The sequence below is a fragment of the Acinonyx jubatus genome, chromosome D2 (assembly GCF_027475565.1).
Source record: "Acinonyx jubatus isolate Ajub_Pintada_27869175 chromosome D2, VMU_Ajub_asm_v1.0, whole genome shotgun sequence".
Lineage (NCBI taxonomy): Eukaryota > Metazoa > Chordata > Mammalia > Carnivora > Felidae > Acinonyx > Acinonyx jubatus.
The window spans coordinates 21046882-21067537 of record NC_069393.1 but is presented as its reverse complement, the minus strand read 5'-3'; the positions used below and the strand labels follow the sequence as shown (position 1 = coordinate 21067537).

Sequence of the window (20656 nt, the reverse complement as noted above, 5' to 3'; positions counted from 1 at the left end):
CTACAGTCCTGATAATCATTTTATATATTCTTTCTTTCTCTCCTTTGTTCTTGATTATATTTTGCATGATTTCCTGGTAGTCAAAGGGTGTGGATCTTTGAAAGGTTGATTGTGGTATGAGAAACTTTTTTCTTAACCTAGTCATGATAGGAGGACCAGGAAGAGGAGATAGCTGGAAAATTGAAGTGAAATACTCTGAACAGCTTTTATTATTGGTGAATGGTGGGATCACAATAGATTGGGGTGTTTTGTGTTCTTCTTTAAACATTACATTTCCAGTCTCTGGTATTTTATTATCAGAAATGGATTAACAATGAGAACTTCAGTGCTCATAATTTTAAGAGGCACAAAGTCAATACTAAATAGATGAGGCTTCCTCTAGTGGCATTTACCAGTGTGGTCTTCCTGGACTTGGTCTGTGCTAATTGAGTAGCACACTACAGAGCTAACTCTTAATTCACTAGGGATGCATTAAGCAATCAGCGTGTGACCTCTTTGGCCGACTTTTGGACCTTGTCATTTCTCATTCCTCTCTGTTTTCACTGCTTACTACACTGTGACAACCTACCTCTAAACTCAATATTTTAATTATTCATCTCCCATGGCTGTGTGGATTCATTAGGTTCAGCTGGATTCTTGAGATCTTTGCTGAGATTACAGTCAGATAGCAGCTGGGGTGGGAGTAATATGGCAGAATGTTCAATGTGGTATCTTCATTCATAGTCTATCAACCCTACTAGGATGAATGGAACATCTGAGCACTAACTGGGCCTCTGTCTGTCTCTTTCCATGCTGTCTCTCCTTACGGCCACCTTGACTTTCTTTACATCATGGTGGTCTCATGGTAGTCAAATTTCTTACACTGGGATTGGCTTCCCCCAAACTAGTGTTTGAAAGAGACTCAAGAAGAAACTGCAAGGTTTCCTTGAACTAAAACTGAAATGGCATGCAAAATCACTTCCCCTGCACTTTATTGTTCAAAACTTGACCCAGCCCAAATTCATTTAAAGGCAGTACACATGAATATAAGAGACATGGTTCTCATATATATATATATACTCGTATATATATATATACTTGTATATATATATAAATATATATATATACTTGTATATATATATAAATATATATATATACATATATATATATATATATATTTCAACTAAATATGTTTGATATTATAACAGAGCTGTCCAGTCATAGAATTACCTTTGTTAGCTTATCTACATTTGGGCATGTTGGTCAGAAGCTACTACCAATCAAAATATTTTTGGGATTAGAGACAGTTAACAAGTCACCCAACACAACTCATGTCATGCTTTTCGAAGTTTTGGTATACAAAATTATAGAATATTTTGTTTATTGAAAGGAGAGTGAGTTTTTTCTATTATTATTCATTCACTGAATCAATCAACAAATATTTGTTGAGTCCCTATGAGCCAGGCCTTGTGTTACATGGTACAAAGCAGAGACATTTGCTGCTGTGGTTGGATTTTGCCTTTACCACTATCAATACTAGCAATCTAAATGCTAACTACATGAGTTCATGAATTCAGATGTTTGGGCACTAGACAAAGCTGTGTTACAGAATAACACTAACAGAGCAGATTAAGTCCTTTTTCCGTGCATTATTTCACTTAATTCCCCACAAGAAGGCTTCGGCTGGAAGGCAGCGTTATTATCCTAGTTTTGTAAAGGTTGAAACTGTGACTCAGGGTAAACAGTGCTCCAAAGGTCAGCTAATTAGTAAATGACGAAGCCTGGATTTGAATCCAGAGCACCAACTGTGCAAAACTGCTTTAAAATAATACCATTGCCTTTGTTTCTACTTGCCATGCCTTTTGAGAAATGTTTTCACCATGTGGTAAGGCTATTTTAATTAATCTTTGGCCAAATATATTGACAGCTCTCACCCCATTTCAACTCTGGGCTTCTTTTGGTTTCATAGTGACCATTTTTGAAGTTTAAGAAGGATGGGCAAAGAAGAATAGAAACTTAACCTTATTACCATTTAACTGTATACCAGCCATCAAGTTTGACATGTCAGAAGAGTGCTATGTTGCCATTGCCAAGGCACATAGATGCAGAGACGAGCACATCACCTACCTCTTTATTTTCCTCGCCCATCCCCCTACTCACCTCCTCTCTGGTAACCACCAGTTTGCTCTCTGTATTTAAGAGTCTATTTTTTTAAACCATACTCTTTAATAAAAGCAATGATGAAATCCAAAAATATTTATTGGGCACTTGCAATATGCCAGGCTCAGGAAAATTTGGTTCCTAATCTAGGGGATCTCACTCTCCAGTGGGAGAGACTAAACAGATGTTTTCACCGGCAGTACACTCTGATAAGGGAAGCCCACATGCAGAACCACTAACTTAAGATGGTGAGTACAGGATGGGAGGAATTTTAGAGTCAAAGATTGGAGAAGTAGAGGGGTGAAGGTTCCATCAAGAGTGCACCCTATGTGGTGGTTCAAAGTCTAAAGTGTTTCAGGAATTCTAGGGACTGAAATAATTCTGTTTGACAGAAGGGCAACAGGTGTGGAGGAATGGCCAGAGAAAGAGAAAGACTGGCCAAGAAGTCAAAAGGAAGGAACTTGTTCACTGAAGCCCTTGTTAGGGAGCTTGAATGAGCGACAGTCATTGAATGAGGTTTCGCTAAGCAGTTTGGATTTTAAGTGCAGATGTGGAAAACAGATTAATGTTTAGCCCTTTTATCCATTCTAACCATGACTTCCCCTTCCATTCTTTACAAAACTGAAAATTTTTCTTTTGCTTGGGAGTATTTTTCAATATGTACCAGGCATTATAAATGGCTTTCCTTCTATCGCGGCATAATTACAGTGCTGACTACAGTCAGTCTCGTCAAATTAAAGCACCAGGTCTCCAATTGTCTTAATATTAGATGAGCCATTGATTCATTGATTGAGGCATTTATCCAGGAAAAATAAATCTGTACCCCACTTCATCAGTTCTACAGATTCAAATTTCTGTATCTTTAGATAACAACCCAAGAGATAGAGACCCAATCAGAAAAAAGTACCATATGCCACTGATTTCAGCAAGACCGTTCAAAACCCTTTACTTACTCTTTAACCTCATTTTCCAGCTATTCTGAGAAAAAAGAAATTGAAATTGCCTCTCTAGTGTACCCAAATGGAGGATGCAGAATTCCTGCTAGTTTTCTCCTCCACTTGCCAACACAGACAGGGTGGAGCAGCTGGGAAGGGAGGCCGGGAGACCCAGAGAGAGGCCAGGAGTCCCAGAGAGAGGGAAACACCATAACAGCAAAGTGACAGCAGTGCCTCCTCCGGGCTGTTTCCTGCCCTTCGCAGCAAATGCTTCTTCCTCTCTGCTGGGAGCTCTCTCCAGAGCCTTCTCAAGGGGGCGGGGGAGAGGGGTGGTGGTGGAGGGATGACCAGTTAGTTCCTTTGAGTGGGTTAAAGAGTCGAAAGAACTTATGCCCAAAATAAAGCAGACATTCACTTGTTTTTTCCTTCTGCTCCTTTCTTCCAACTCTTGACAAAAAGCAGTGGGGATCCATGTACTCTCAGGCGCTTCTCGGAGAGCTTCTGGAATCGCTGTGGCTTCCCGCAGCCCCACAGTTTCAGCACCTCGGCTCAAGGGCAGGCCCTCCCTCTGGCTCTTTTTTTCCCCTCCTTCCACCTGACAGGGACCATAAATAACCAGGGCTCCCGGTGTTCCCAGCTGAGAACAAAGTTGAAAGTTTGCCTGGAGCTCCCTGCCACTCCCCGCCTGGGCCATTTCTTTGTTTTCTTCTGTTTTTTCTTCTACCTGGCTTGGCCGTTTCTTCATTCATGTTGGAGAAGAGTCACCTCCTGACTAAACGCAGCACCCCGCTCGCCGGCTCTCCCTAGATTTAAGGCGGTCTCGGTTACCCGGTTAGGCACCGGGCATTGGTATCAAATTACCGAAAGTCTACACTGGAGCAGTCCTCATATTTACATACAAATAACTCAAGGGCTTGCATTTATGTCACCATTCGGTCCTGCTAGAGGCTTGCCAGCGGAGTTCTTGGTCCAATCAGAAGGAGCTTTGAAAGGATGTCTGCAGAGTGATCAAAAGGGTCTTCTCAATTAAGTGTAGCCAGGTTTTGCTCTTTTTTATTTTTATTTTTTCTGGTCTGAAAGATCGAAAATCTTTGCACTCTGATGAGTAGAAAAAGATGTGTAAGTCCTCCACTGCCTACGAGAAGACAAAGATGCTGAGCAGGACCCTGCGGTGGTGGTGAAGACGTGAATACACCCCCAGGGGTCGGTTTGTTTGGGCTGATTCGGAGGTATATTCTAAATCACTGCCTAAGGAATTCCTGGAAACATCAGGAAAACATTTGATCAGCCCCGCCTGGTGGAAATGGCTTTACCGCAGAGTAAGCTCTTTCTTTAAGTTGTACTTGGTGTGTGCTGTTTTTGTTTCATGTGCAGTGAATGTGCAAATAGCCCAGCTGTGAATAGTTACTTAAAATAATCTCTTGGTACCGGGTAGTAGTAGAAAACAGATCTGTTTAGTTTTTATATTTGCAAAAACAGTAGTTGATAGTGTATTTTTAGACTTGATTAGTAGTTTAAAAGCTAAGCTCTGTGGTTTCCTGGGTTTAAATGAATGGAAATTATAAATGGTACCAAATGAAGGAATTGGAAAATATAGCTGGAACAGATGAATCACTTACCTTTGAGAAAACATAACATACATGCTTTTGAGATCTCTCTCAGCCAGACACGCTTGTGTCCAGAAAGACAAGGAGAGTCATAAAAAGGAGATAGGTTTGCCTGTTTTCGGAATGAACTTTTCCACAGTCTGTGATACGTTTTGAAAAGGATGGGAAACGTCCCAGAGGGCAAAAGGCATTTGAAAAACCTGCTCTGTCACTCTTGGAATGTGGTTTTTCCGTGAGGTCATGCTGTGCATATGTAGCTAGTAAAAGTTTTACAAAATTAACTCTTTGTATTGATGGGCAAAGAGCAATTTATATCAGTCCTTTCAAACTGCTGGCCTCTACATTTGGTCTCTACAGAAAGTAGAGCTCCTTCCCAAGTAGGGTTCCAGCCCTGGGGCAGCTGCACTGAGCTGTTACTGTGATTGGTGTAGAAACAGTTCAAAATTGATGTGTTTCAAGGTTTTCCTTGAACTATTAAGCAGTAATAGTTCAGATTAAATAACTTGCTAAGTTTCTTCCATAAGCCCCGAACTGGAATCCTGTGTGTGAGAAGACCATTTTGAAAAAGAAAGTCCATTCCCTTCCCATATATGATTTTCCAGAACGGTAATGGAGAGGTGGCTCTTATTTTGCAATCCATGTCCATTCAGACGAGCTGCCCTTGGCATAGTGAGGCATGGAAAGCCAACTGAAGTAAAAGATCCACCGTTCTAGTCAGCCTTCTAGTCAGCCGGGGCTTGAGGAGGGGAAATGAGACAGGGGAGACATTTTAATATGGAAAACTTAACACCAGGAGCTCTTTCGCTACTTAAATTCACTCTTGAAATTATGGACTAACCTCTACGTATGCTTTTTCCTTCTAAATGGCAGTTACAGATATTATCCAGGGGGTAGGGGATTATGAGAAAATGAGTGATTTGCTGGTGATCAAAGGAGCGGTTTTTCCCCACAACAAATGCATTTTCAAAAGGGAAGCTTCTGATTGTGGTTTGCTTTGTCCATCCACAGGTGAGGACGCAATGACAGGTGACACGGACAAATACCTGGGGCCCCAGGACCTTAAGGAGCTGGGCGATGACTCTCTCCCTGCAGAGGGCTACATGGGCTTTAGTCTTGGGGCCCGTTCTGCCAGGTATTTTATTGGTGCTGTTTTTCATAGTTACCTTAATACAACCATGATTTGTCATAAACCAAAATCATTTTCATTGTTCACATTATCCCCAAATGTGCTCTTTGGATGAGGATGTGAATTTGGTAGAATGTTCTCAAATGTTCTCAACTCTAGTATACATGCTCTGCTGTTTTCTTTTGTGGTTTCTCAGTCCTTGGTTTTACGTGATTGAACATGTTGAGTGTTGGTTCTTTTTTCCCCACCTTGCAGTCATGCTTCAAGCATGATGGCAAAAGAGCTCACTGATAAAACTGGGAGAGTCAGTGTGGTCTCCATGTTTAAAAATTAAATTTTGTTCCATAGTGAAAGAAAAATCTTATTTTCCGCTAAGTATGAAATAGTTGTATTGATTGTTCACTGTTCTCTAACACTGAAAGAATAATTCATGATTGAAACTTAAGAGAGCATTCTAAAAAAGATTACATATAGCTTATTAGAATTGTCTACCAAGTGTTTGGGTATCTCTCTAAAACTGTGGCATTACTTTGTTTACTATGGACAAGTTAGGAGCATTGCAATGACTTACCCAAAGTCATGGACAGGAATGGTAGCAAATTCAGCCTTTAAAACTGAAGTATAAAACTTTTGCATGTGAAAAACCTTGGCTCAAACTTACCTGACACTGGTTGAAAGAAACAGGACCTTGTCCAGAATCTGGGGACTTCTTTTCCCTGGTTGGTTTAACAGCATGTTTGCTGACAGTCAAGTTATTTTAAAGCTAATAATTAAACTTTCTAAGCTAGAACCCTGGGGACATTTTCCTATAGTTTAAGGATCTGTTGTAAAAAGTTTCATTGTCTAATAGTAAATGGCACTTCCCACAAAGTAAGCCTGGGAGTTTATTCTCAGTGTTGTTGATGTGGCCAAGTTTAGATACTGAATTGATTTTTCTTTGAGCTAGTCTTTTTATTAATACAACTTGGAACCTTATGTAACTTCATATAATTTTTGCTTTATAAATATATTTATAAAAGTCCTTAAGATTTCAGTGTAACAGGGGATCATTAATAAGAAGAGGAAAATAACTGTTTAAAAATATGTAATATCTCGTGTAATCATGCAGAGCCATGAGTTAAACTGAAAAACATACAGAGTCTCAAAGGATCTCAAGGGAAAATTCTACTTAGAGGTTTAATAGCTTTTGTAATCCAATAACTAGCTGATTCTCTTCCTCAGATGATATGTAAAAGCTGCATTTTGAGTCAATCATTTGTATATAGAAAATTATAGAGGCTGACATTCAGGGAGAGATGACACCAGCATATTTTCCTAAGGCTTTCACACTTCTGGTTTTGATTGCACCCGTTATTATTTGTTGCTATTATATGTAACTCATTTTTTTTTACATTGGCAAGTCATGTTATGCTCAGAGGCAAATCTGCAAAAAAAAAAAAAAAAAAAAACCAAAACAAAACTATAACACTGATATATTTCTTAAAGTATTGTTAGAGTATGACCAAATATTCTGAGTGTAACATTTAAAAAGGAATACATTAAGTGTGTAACTCATTCAACCATAACATTTTTTTCTTTTTTCCCTGTCTGATTTTTTTGCTTTCTACTTCTCCTGTGTTTTTCTAAAAATACTTTAAATTAGTCCCAAGATCAGGTAAGAAGATATGTCACTTTTACAGTGTTTTTCTGCCCTTCCCTGACTCATTTTCTGATTTTTATTTTCTTCAGCATTGTGCTGTGCTGTGATGTGCTGCAATGTGCTTATTTTTTTCCTGCTCTGCATTAGAAAATCGTTTTTGTAATTCTTAGAAAATTAGCAAGTAACTGAATGTATGACAAGAAATGTGACTTAATGCAAAATTGAGTACTTAAGGAATTTCCTTTAAGTTTGTGTAATGCATGAAGTAACTGGAGAACTTTCACTGGGTTTGAAGAAAAAATCTTGATTTGAAAAGCAGTTTGTTTGCTGGTTGCTGTTTTGTTTGGGTTGTGCTAGGTACATTCATATGATTTTAGACTTCTGAGGCATGTGTTTTTCTAACACTTCCTATATTTAACACGTAGGGTATACTGATGGCTACAAATAATATAGTTGACCTTAGTTGAAAACAATTTAATGCTTTCCAGACCCCCATGCAAATAATATCTAGTTTTAGTAGCTGAAAGGACGTCGATGTATTAAGGATTCAGAGTGAAGCTTAATGAACTCCATCTGTCTAACGTAACTTGTTGGTCCAGAACAGTGAGGAGTAGGAACTTAGATGTTATGTAAAAGAAAGACATCTTTAGGCTTTCCCATTGACGGCACCCAGTTCTAGGCTATTCTTCAGTTGTCACTCATATAGAAGTTAAAAGAAAGAGAATATTTTTTAAAAATTAACAAATCTTAGATTTTTTTAAAGCTGAAGTTGAAATGAATATGTAATAATTTTTTTAATGTTTACATGTTTGTTCACATCTACTGTAAAGTTGTTCTTACATACCACAGCGTTACCATGTACAATGGGAACCAGAACTTAAAGAAATGAATGTGGTGTCTCCCAACCATATCACTGGGACAATTGGAACCTTGCTGTGACTACTTAGAAGTTACGCTAATGGTATAGCCCCTAGCTACATAAGATTATTTAAATTAAAATTAGTTAAAATTAAGTAAAAATCAGTTCAATTCTTCAGTCACAATAACCACACCTCAGGTGCTCAGCAGCCATACCTGGCCAGTGGCCAACGTATTGAACAGTGCCTGTCATTGCAGAAAGTTCTCTTGGGCAGTATCTGCTTTTAGGAAGTTTACGTTGTATTTGAGGGATGGTAAGGGGCTAGAAACAGGAGTGATAGGGGGATGTTTGCAAGTAACGCAGTTTGCAAAAAATTGTTTGCAAGTAACCCAGAACAAAAAAGGAAGAGTTATGTATCATGTGACTGGGTCCAGAAAGCCTGCCTATGCAAGTAGCCAGATACATGGCTTACTAGGTAATCTCTGTGCAGAAATAAGGCTTAGTTCTTTTTGTTTTTGCTTCTGTATCCAGTCTCTAATATTGTGCCTTACTAATAAGAATCAGTGTATTTGCTGAATATACTAGATAATGACTCTGTAGAATGATGGTTATTTTGAGGTCGAAAATCCCCCAAGGATTCTGGTGGAAGCCAAGGCTCTAATCCTAGAAGAATGCATCTCCTCATTCGTGTGGACCCTTTGAATGATTCCTATAATTCAGGGGCCTCTGTAACTTGATATAAAATACCCACCTTGGGTAATCTTTAGTATAGGGAACATTGGGGAAAAGAAGTCATTTTGTGCAAAGCAAGGAACCGTTCTTCTTTTCATCTTCTTTGCTCTTTTACACAAGCCAAGGCCAAGGCCAACATCTTACTGATTCTACTGATAAAGATTCAAGCGGCTACATTTAGATTCAGTTTATTACTTACATGGGCAGTGACAGGTAGCAACTTCCCACCATCTTTGTCCTCCATACCAATAAGGACAACACCAGAACAAAAGGTTCTACGGTAGTTGTGGGATGCTGTGGGATGCTGCATTGCAGGGGGTCGACTCTGTCAGACTGCAGCTAAGTGATTTCATGCTCAGCGGCTTATTCCAAGGAGGGTGGGGCAGGAAGTGTCAGACCTCATTGGAAACAAGAGACAATGAGAAATTACCTTATTACAGCCTATCATATTAGGTGGGATAGGGAGGTAAGAGGCAGATGGCTTCAAACACCTCCCCACAAGTTTCTGTCCTCTGTTTGCAGAGGATTAATCACAAGGTGTTCTGCCAAGGCTCAGATTAGTTGTGAGCCCAATCAGCCTGCATGTCCTATGTGCATATGTGCAAGCTTCCCAGCATCCCTTACTCTTTTTTTTTTTTATTAAGGTGAGAGGTAATTGACATATTACATGTTAGTTTCAGGTATACAAAGTAATGATGACCATAATAAATCAAGTTAACATCCATCACCACACATAGTCACTCTCTTAGCAGCTTTCAAATACTTGATCCAGTATTATTAACTAAGTCACCATGATGTGTATGTATTCCCAGGACCGACTTATTTTATAACTGGAAGTTCGTACGTTTCAACCATCTTCACTCCCTTCTGCTGTCACCCCCTGCAACCCTCCATATTGGTTTTTAGTTTAGAGGTCAGTATATGAGAGGCACTTCAGGACATCAGGGGCTTGCACTCTGGGAAAGTCAGGGGCTGTGTAGAGGATTTAAAAGAAGCTAGAAAGGAGAACAATTTAAGGCACAAGGAAGAAAAGAGTAGAGTGTGGAAAGACAAGATCACCATACATGAAATTTGAATTTTTCAAGGCGAGAAAGATGGCAAAGATCATGTAAGATATATTTGTCATACTATTTCCTTTTTGATGTTTTCCATGAGTACAGCTATAAACCAGAACTCTTAATAGGTCAAACCCATAGCTAGTTTCCAAAGACTTATGAACAGACCCATTTGCAGCAGACATAATTCCATTCAATAGTACAAGGTAAACAGATAAAGGAGACTCTGAGATAAGGCCTTACCATAGAAAAATCTCTTAAACTATCAAATTATCTGTAGTCATCTGGTTCTTCTCAGTTACCCTCAGTTACCCTGTTAGTTCAACTATCATAGTGAAACATCCAGAGTTTTCATTCATTTCATATTGTCACAGATTTAACACCATTTAGCCTAATTTTAAACAAAATCTGATCATGAAATTGTTTAAGCTTAAGAGATTTCCTCAAATTTAAGGGATTTTATTTTTGATAATGTCTTTTCAAGAACAACTTCTGTTGATATTTTTAGCCATCTTGCCTGTTTTCAAACTTGCATGCATTAATTTTATTTTGTTCATCTCATCATCATCCACCACTCTTGAATGGTTAACTGTAAATACAACAGCCTCCGCTCCTTCAGTTCGGATAGGTCGTACACCTTGAACAGAAGCTCCTATGCGCGGGACAGCATGATGATTGAAGAACTCCTTGTACCATCCAAAGAGCAGGTATGCATCCTCCTTAAAATATTGTTGGATTGTTGAACTTTCATTGCTGTGATTGAATTGAGCTCTTTGTTCCGTGACAAAATCTGTACCTCTGTATGTTTTTGATTTTGCATTTGTAAATCTTCTTGTACTGCCAGGGAAAAAGGAAAAAAATCAATTGTAAAAAAAGAGGGGGGAGGGGAGAAAGAAATCAGTTGTGCCATACACAGAAATAGCCTGGTCTTCTGCAGGTGAATCCCCAAAAGCCCACAGAGAGGAACTCAGAAAGTCCTAAGAATGACACAGATACCTTTCTCATTTCTAGATCAAATCTATTTCAGTTTTTTTGAAGAGAGTTAATAATAATTGCCAGCTAAAGTTGCTGACATTATCCACGTGAGTGTTTGATTTTCCTAAACAAACTGTGGGTGCACGCTGGAATTTGCTAGAATTGTTTTTAGCAAGTAGTTAAAGACAAGATTGGTCAAGTCTTTGATCCCTTAGCTTCAAAGCTGCCTGTGATGGGCCTTCTCAAGATATGACAGTATTTTGTTTTCTACCAGAATCTCTGCTGGTGTTCACACAGTTTCTTCTTTCTGATCATTGTGGTTGAATAGATACTGGCTTAATGCAGGAAGTTCCAGCAGTGCAATCCTGCTGCATATGGGCTCAGGGTTATTCATTATTCTGGATACACACAATACTTGATTTTAAATGTGAAGTCATGAGCTGACAATGGGCCATAAAACTAATTTTGAAGGTGGCTTATCATATTCAAGCAATGTAAATAATTGATGAAATCATGCTACACTTACTTATTCACTGAACAATGAAGGTAAATTGGAGCAGGTAAATACGTGATAGTAACATTATCAACAAGTTAGAGGTTTAAGTAGCCAGTAGTCAGATTTCAGGGACTCCCATGTGTTTGGGACATGCTGACTTCCAGACGTACAGATGTACATGGAATTTCACAAGAACCTGCAATTAATATTTTATTGCTTTACACTCTCTGGAACATTCTTAGTGTGCAGGTTTTACAGAGGTGAATACAGTAGCCATTCAGTGTGTTGTCAGACACAAACAGCCTTTGTAGAATAATTATAGGTGTGATAGCATGTCATGGTTTAAGTGGGTATTAGCACTAAAGAAGGCACTTGTTTCAAATAATGGAGCTAAGCTCTTGGGTGTTAAGGTATTGCGCAGGTATTGGTTGAGATTTTCTGAGGTGCTCTCTCTTGGTTGGCTGTGGTCATTATCCTGGTTGGGTGATTCTGATCTCTTCATGTTCCCAATTGAAATGAGACGTTAGTGGATATATTATAACACCAGTGTAGAAATGCCTGTTATTCTCCATGACTAAGGAAAACCCACAAATCTTACAAAATTGCAGGTGATAGGAGATTCCTTAGGTATCAGTAACACTTTGGTCATATATAAAGTATGTGCCTAGTTCTATAATGGAATCTTAAATGCTTGATTGAATCTAATGATGGTTTATATTTCTGAATGTATATTCACTTGGGGGCAAGGGTCTGAAATTGGGACCATCACCCCCGTCATCACCATGACCTCACCATCACTACCACCATCACCACTACTCCCACTGCCAGGTACACTACCTCTCCATATCTGCACATCAACCTTAAAATATAGATGATTGCCATGCTACAGGTGGTGAACAGGCTTCTGAGGGGTTTTGCACCATTACCTCATAGCTACTGCCAACACCTGCTTACTCAGGGAGGCTGGAAGGGGTAGCTTTAATCAGAATGAAAAATTTGTGAAAAGAAAGGATAAAGAGAACTTTAAAGGTAAAGCTGATGTTCTCTTGTTGAGTTTGTTGCTGCTTCAGTTTGAAAAGCACCTCTGTGGATGTCACAAACAACTCTCTAGACTAGTCAAGGGAAAGAAGAGCTTAGGACATCTTGAAACCTTTACAAATAAATCTTAAGTTGATAACTGCAGAGGTAGGAAGTTGCTTTCTCCAATGACCACAGAGGTGTTCCTTGTGGAACACATACATTATTCCTGGCCACACAACTTCATAATAAAATCACCAGAGATTCAAAAATAAAAGTATGAATGACATGAAGACATTTTAGGGACAAATGAGGACATTTGACAATGTACTCGCTGTATTGTTAGAAAATCATTGTTAGTTTTGTTAACAGTGACAACATTATTGAAACTTTACAGGGTAATGTCTCTGTTCTGGGGGTATGCATGCTGTCGTTTTCAGCAATGAAGTAATCATTGAGTCAGCCACTGATTTTCAAATGGTTCAGCCAAAAGAAAAATACTTGTGTAGAGAGAGAGAGAGCTCATGCAAGTGCAAACATGGCAAAATGTTAATGTTGAATTTAGGTGAAGTGCAAATGGTGTTTCTTATGTAGTTTTTTCAACTTCTTAATTTGTTTGAATACCTTCAAAATACAAACTTGGAGGAAAGGGGAAAACAAAATCTGAAAGAGGTGTGTTAAGTTATTTAGTGTCTGGTATCTCATTTATTATAGAAGAGAGATGAAGCTAATTCCTCAAAGAGAGGCTAAAGGGAAGGGTCTAGGTGTACTTTGCAAGACTAATGAGAAGCATTTACTTTAGAAGGATGCTTAATATAAAGCACAGACTTTATATCAGAATTAAGTGGCAAACATTATTAGTTTGTATCCATCATGACTTTAAATCTGTATTTATAAACTTCAAAATGGAGTTTCTCCACAGTATTGATTATGTCTGAAAGCATGCCAGAAGCCTGAAATATTTAGAATTCTGGAAGCAATGACACATGACTTACTGTCAGATTTAAAACTGCCCTATCATTGCCCAGTTAAAGTTGCTTGGACACATAAAGTTGAAAATGAATAAAAATGAACTCTCCATGTGTTGCTTGTTTTCAACAAGAGTAGACCTCACCTATACACAGCATAGTTAGTTGCCTCTTTATTATTGTGCTGCTGATTAATGAGTTTGCACATAAACCACAGTGAAAGTAGAGATTCAGGATAATTAGCACAGGCCTGCTACTCACGTGTTCCTAAGAACCTGTGCTGTTGAAGGCAGGTGTGGAGGCCAGAGCTGGGAAGGGGGTTTGGAGAAGTGAGCCCATCCTCATGCCCTGCTGAGCCTGAATCATGATCAGTTTGTAAACCACTTAATTCTCCCCCAGATAATCAAGAGTGGACTCTTTTGCCACTGTGATACTGGGTTATCCATGAAATGAACTCCCTGTCCTTTTACCTTCCCTTTACCTTGCAATCAAGAGTCACCTGTAGGTATGCCTCAGAAAATATATATGTAAATAAATCATGCCTTGCGTTTGTCAGAAGATTTTATTGTTTAAAGTAGTGACTCTCAGCCCTGACTGCTCATGAGAATCATCTTAAAGAATTTTTAAGGGCACCTGGGTGGCTCAGTCAGTTGAGCGTCTGACTTCAGCTCGGGTCATGATCTCATGGTTGGTGGGTTCAAGCCCCACATTGGGCTCGCTGCTGTCAGCCTGTCAGTGCAGAGCCCGCCTCAGATCCTCTGTCCCCTTCTTTTTTGTCCTTCTCCCCTATTGTGCTCTCCCCCCAAATAAATAAACATAAAAAAAGAATTTTTAAAATATGATTGCTCATCATATGACTTCACTCATATGTGGGATTTAAGAAACAAAACAAAGAGAAAAAGAGAAACAAGGAAACAGACTCTCAATTATAGAGAACAAACTGATGGTTATCAGTGGAGGGAATGGGTTAAATAGGTGATGGGGATTAAGGAGTGCACTTGTCAGGTGATGAGCATTGGGTAATGTATGGAAATATTGAATAACTATATCATACACCTGAAATTAATATAACACGGTATGTTAAACAAATTAGAATAAAAACTTTAAAAAATGTGATTGCTCAGTGGCTAGGAGGGGCTTAGCATAGGATTTTTTAGTGCACCGAGAGCTGAAGCCCCTGATTCCTAGTCAGAATTCCTAATTAGGAGAAGGAGCATCTGGGTGGCTCAGTCAGAAAAGCATGCGACTCTTGGCAAAAGCATGTGACTCTTGAGCTTGAGGTCGTGAGTTCGAGCCCCTTGCTGGGTGTAGAGATTACTAGAATTCTTTTTTTTTTTTTCTCGTTTATTTATTTGAGAAAGAGAGAGAGAGAGAGTGCATGCGTGAGAAGGGAAGGGGCAGAGAGAGAGGGAGAGAGAGGATCCCAGGCAGGTTCTGCACTGTCAGCACAGAGCTCAGTGTGGGGCTTGAACCCATGGACGGTGAGATCATGACTGGAGCTGAAACCAAAAGTCAGATGCTTGACGGACTGAGCCACCCAGGCACCCCAAGATTACTAGAATTCTTAATCGGGGCACACATTGGAATCACAGTAGCTCTTTGGAAAGAAGATACCTATAGAATCAGAGTCTCCTGGCTGGGTTCCTGGACACGTGTGTTTTTTAAAGCTCCACATGTGATTCTGGAATGCATCTCTGCATAAGAATCACTTATTTAAAGCAACTCTGGTTGGGATCTTTTTGTATATTGATCATTCAACATCTAATGTATTTGTTTTATAAGCTCTGACTTGTGTGTGTCAGATTGTTTTGGAACAACATCTGTGCTTGGAAACATTCTTTTCCAAATAGGAGGTAATAAGAAAAGGGATGATTCCAGATTGAAGCCCAGTTGTCTAGGATGAATACAATAGACTGGTTCTTTCATTTCTTCTGGCATAATTATTGAAAGCAACTGTCTGGTATGGCTTATGGAATTGCTGTGTGTGATCCATATCAGCCAGTCCTCATGCGTAAATGGCATAATATTTAGTAGATGCTGTGTCAAGAGGTATGGTGGTGATGCTTATGGGGATCATGGTGAAAACAGTTCATTTTGAGCTCCTACTATATGCCACTATTCTAAGTGTTTTGCTAGTATTAACTCATTCATATTTCACAAAAAAAAACATTTGAGATAATTTCTTGGCTCCATTAAAAAGGTGAAGAAACTGAGGCACAGTCAGCTAACTCACCCCAGGGGGCACAGGTGATAAATGGCAGAGTCACTGGCCATGTGGCTCCAGGCTGCTTCCTTAGAGGCTGTGCATCTGTGTTGCTCTGTGTTGAAAGGAAGCCATCCAAGAGCCCTAGGACTTTATACTCTGTCCTCCAGGATCTCATACTTGCTGGTATTTTTAAGATGGATGTGATACCATCATCTTTACCCATTTTTTAGCAGAAAAGATTATAATCAGACATGTGTTCTTTTTTATAAAATTTTCTTTTTAATGTTTATTTATTTTTGAGAAAGAGAGAGACAGTATGTGAGCGGGGAATGGGCAAAGAGAGAAGGAGACACAGAATTTGAAGCAGGCTCCAGGCTCTGAGCTGTCAGCACAGAGCCCAACGCGGGGCTCCAGCTCACAAACCATGAGATCATGACCTGGGCTGAATTCAGATGCTTAACCGACTGAGCCACCCAGGCGCCCCCAGACATGTGTTCTTTATTATGCTTATGCCTAATTCTAATAATAAATCCTTATTTAATGTGACTTAAAGGGAACTGACAACTTATTCAGAAACAAGTTATAAAAATTATGGAGACAATTATTATGCTAAAAATTATGGCATATAAAGCCTCATTAAAGGAATGGCAATACTTGACCATCACATAGATATGAGGTAGAAGGAATGATAGTGGTCTAAAATGTTTTGCAGGCTAGCCAATTAATTATAGTTCCTTTGAATGACCCTAGAAGTATTTGTAAGACCAAGAGATGCATGTATACAGCAGGCAGAAACATTTAATACAGTATGAATTTCTGGTAGTTATTCAAAAATAACTATCTCTAAGTGATATGAATTAGAGATATGAATTGTTTTTGCCTATGTACACCCATTCCATTTTCATAGGTGGGAGACAGGATCTGATGGTCAAACCTCTTCCCCCATCCATTTCTCAATGGATCTTTACAAGGATCAGAAATCACTTCCTCTCTAAGGATGGGCCCCAATCTGGCCATTCAGAGCATTCTTTTTCCTGGATTACAGTGATTACTTTAGGTTAAAGTATAAAATCTAGGCAAGTCTAATGAGACTCCAAGTTGAGACTTTCTTTAGTTTTTTGGGGTTGCTAAGCTATAAAGATGATGTCAACCCAAAGCTGCTAAGGATGGAGCATGAAGACAAGCAGTTCCTACCATGTTTTGAGCCATGGCTGGATTCAGCCATTGCCTGAAGTTAGTCCTTCCCAGACTTTCCTGCTACATAAACCAGTGAATTAATCGCAATTTCCTCCCATCCCTCGGGGGCTGGGAGCATCTTAAGCCAGTTTAATTGGGGGTTTGGTCCTCACTAATATGCTTGTATTGTGGCGATCAAACCTGACATAAACAACCACATGTCAAGGGCAACATAGAAAGTCTTCCAGCATCTTAAAGTGCCATTCAAACTTGAGAGTCTATTGTTTTATGCTTTCTCTCTAGAACGGTTGATTTTTTTAAGAGCATAGCTGTAAACTTGGGTGTTCTAAAGCAAAAACTTTTAGAAAAACATTCTTTGCTAATTGATCACTGAGGAATGAGGGCCTTCCATTTGCTTTCACTTCTGTTGATCTAGAGGCAGCACGTCTGTGAAGAGAGAGATACAGAGCAGCTGTGTGGCCCTGGCCCCGTTTAGGAGGTTGCTTTCATTTTGCAGCCTTCTCTCATACCAGATTTGCCCACATGGTTTATGTCTAAGGGGATGAGTGGCAGGGCTTCTAATAGTGAAGGTTTAACTACAGTAGTGTAGTTAGAAGGTTTAACTACAGTAGTGTGCGAATGGTTGCATTGGCTGTTTGAACGGGAGCTGTGAGGTCCTTCTGTAGTCACAGTTAGAGGCCCTGTTCTAGCCTCCCCATACCTGGAAGTAGCTGTCATCCTTTCCACCACTCTCCCTGTAACTCTCTCATTTATCTCAGCCCAGTACTCACTCCAGATCCTCTGGGTTAGACTTGGTCTTTTTTTAGGCTAAGGACAATCTCATGTATATTTAGTCATATAAATGTTATGTACTACTTGATATATTAGCAAGTCATAAGTGAATTGGAAGATTCTTCAGAAGAAATTGCACGTCTGTCACTTCAAGACCTAGGCAATTATCTCAGTAATAGAAAAGAAGAACACCTAATCCCAAAAGCTGGTTATGCTAATACCCAGTTTTTCCTTCTCTACCTCTCACTCCGTTCTCCTCCTGCACCTCCCCTGCCCCCACATCAGCAGACTGGTCTTCCTGTTTCTGGTTGTGAAGGTAATTCTAAGGGGCTTTCAGAAATGTGCATGGTGGCAGAAGGTAGCCAGCCTGGGATTAAAGATTTGCTAGAGATAGTCTCCTGGAAGATAAACACCTTTGACTAGTGACATTTAATATGCTGCTTTTTCTCTTCAGAGTGCTTTGCCAGCATTTCTCAGGTGATCCATTCAACACCTCTCACAGATTGGTCAGCAAGATTACACATTTTGTTTTAAGGCAGACAGGTTGGTGTTGTGACTTACTTAAGGTGGTACAGTTAGTTTAGACATCTTGAACTAGTTGTTGATGTGTTAACACCTTCCATGCTGACCTTGATTCACCTTCTTTTGTGGAAATTGACAGCTAAATTATTTTGAAACCAATCAGATTTGGAAGTTCCAAAGAGCTCAGATTCTATGGTTTGTATTTTAGTATAAAATAAATCTTAGGGGGCGCCTGGGTGGCTCAGTCGGTTAAGCGGCCGACTTCGGCTCAGGTCATGATCTCGCGGTCGGTGAGTTCAAGCCCCGTGTCGGGCTCTGTGCTGACAGCTCAGAGCCTGGAGCCTGTTTCAGATTCTGTGTCTCCCTCTCTCTGACCCTCCCCCGTTCATGCTCTGTCTCTCTCTGTCTCAAAAATAAATAAACGTTAAAAATAAATAAATAAATAAATAAAATCTTAGGTGTAGCAATAGTTGACTTTAAGAAAAGAAATATTTTGGGGGAAAAAAGACCTGCTTTAGTCAACCTTTAATTTTCATTTTATTCTCTGATTAAATCAGGTTTTCCTTTATAGAATCCATTTTTTAAAGGTGTACAACATGATGTTTTGATATATTTGTAAAATAATTTCCATAATCAAGCTAATTAACATATCCATCACTTTGATAGTTACCATCTTTTTGTGTGTAGTTGAGATCTACTCTCTTAACAAATTTCAAGAATATAATATATTATTATTAGCTAGTTGCCATGCTATATATTAGGCTTCCAGAACTTACTAAACTTATAACTGCAAATTTGTATGCTTTAATCAATATCCCCCCTCTTCCTCCATCCCTGAGCCTCTGGTAGCCACCATTCTATTCTCAGTTACTATAGATTAGACTTTTTGTCTCTAAAGATGGAATCCATTTGTTAAAAGAATATTTCCAACTAGTTGCACTGGATGTCTATACAGACCCATAGCAGTTTGCCATTTCATTCAGTTTGCTGTAGATTACAATACTTATAATACTTATTGTGGTACCTGCCACAACATGGATCCACGATGGATCATTTCATGTCATGCTTTCAGCTTCCTATGGACTAGATACTATCATTACCACATACAGACAAAGAAGCTGGAACTGACAGCAGTATTTCACTTGCTCAGTTTCACTTCAAGTGACACGAGGTGATAGACCTGAGAATAGAATTTAGGTCCGATGGCTGTTTGGACCCATTCTGTTGCTGACCACTGGGCTGCCACTCTCATACACCAAATATGGCACACCTGTCAAAGCATGTTCACCATGGGGAGAGTCAACATTTACGCAGGTATTTGTCATAGCCCAAACACCACTATTTGTTAATCCAGCAGGCTGCTTCATCTGGTAAGGCATATGCTATCTCAAAAGCTCATAGAAGGCTATAATGTCTTATCAATTTAAGAAATTAATTATCTTCACTTATAAAAATTCTGGGAAGTTTAGGACTATTATTATCTGTGTTTTTGTTTGCATAGCAATTTAAAATTTTCAAATCACTTTCACAATACTTCAGCCATTCCATTCTCACAGTAAATCAGGACAGTTAATCTTATCTACCAGTTGCCCAATGCAGAAATGGAGGTTCAGTGAGGTGATCAACTTGTCATTCGCTGGGCCGTGACATGAAGTAGCCAAAGTCAAACCCAAGTCATGTACTCTTGGTCTAAGGGAACTGACACCCACATGGGTTCCTCTGTCCTGGTCCTGTCTAGTTTGTGGTCATGGGGTAAAATTGTTCTTGTAAGCCTTTCCTTCCATGGGCTCCTAGTCTGGTGCTGTCATCTGGGTGTTTCTTAATTACACTGTGTTTACAGTTTTTCAGATTAGCTGCACTGCGTTTTGCATGTGACCTGATATTGTGAGGTCTACCTGGCTATGTGAACAATAGCATGTCAAGGCCACCAGTTAACCTACAGGACTACCTTCTGCTGCCTCCCAGGGGCAGCAGAGCTGACAGTGAAGGATCTTCACTGGTGTCATCCCACACTGGGTTTGACAGTTGGCAGCCTGGAGAATTATCTAATATTGAACTTAATTGGTTATTCTTTCTTTTCCTTGCATATATTTTCTTGCTCTCTGCCTCTTTGCTTCCAAGCCTGGACATTAATTTTCAGACCTGGGCATTTGGGCATATCCTCTTTTAAGGCCAGTTCATACTTGCTCTTTTCTTTCCTCTGATGAATAGGGCTAGTGAGAAGCTATTTTTGGAAAGTATTAAGCTCATGGAGGCTGTGATATCATCATTAGTCAGGCTTTGGACTCTATTGAATAACGTGCATTTTGATTTTAATAGGGCCCTTGACATCATTTCCAAGATGAAAACTGATGTGCTTATTCATATCATTTTTGATGTGGGAGTAAAACATCTTATTAAGTCAGTGTGAAT

At 39.4% G+C, this 20656-nt stretch overlaps 1 protein-coding gene across 5 annotated transcripts in view; it reads left to right on the top strand.

Moving 5' to 3' along the window:
* Positions 1-20656, top strand: part of ANK3 (ankyrin 3) — a 679804-nt gene that overhangs the window by 571065 nt on the left and 88083 nt on the right. For 4 of the 5 annotated variants that reach the window (XM_053207647.1, XM_053207648.1, XM_027062065.2 and 1 more), the window contains 2 exons: positions 5690-5813; positions 10697-10799. In XM_053207647.1, coding sequence (XP_053063622.1) covers positions 5690-5813; positions 10697-10799 — 227 coding nt within the window. Of the gene's footprint in view, positions 1-4253; positions 4394-5689; positions 5814-10696; positions 10800-20656 lie in introns of those variants that run through there. The other variant, XM_027062067.2, reaches the window with a different exon arrangement.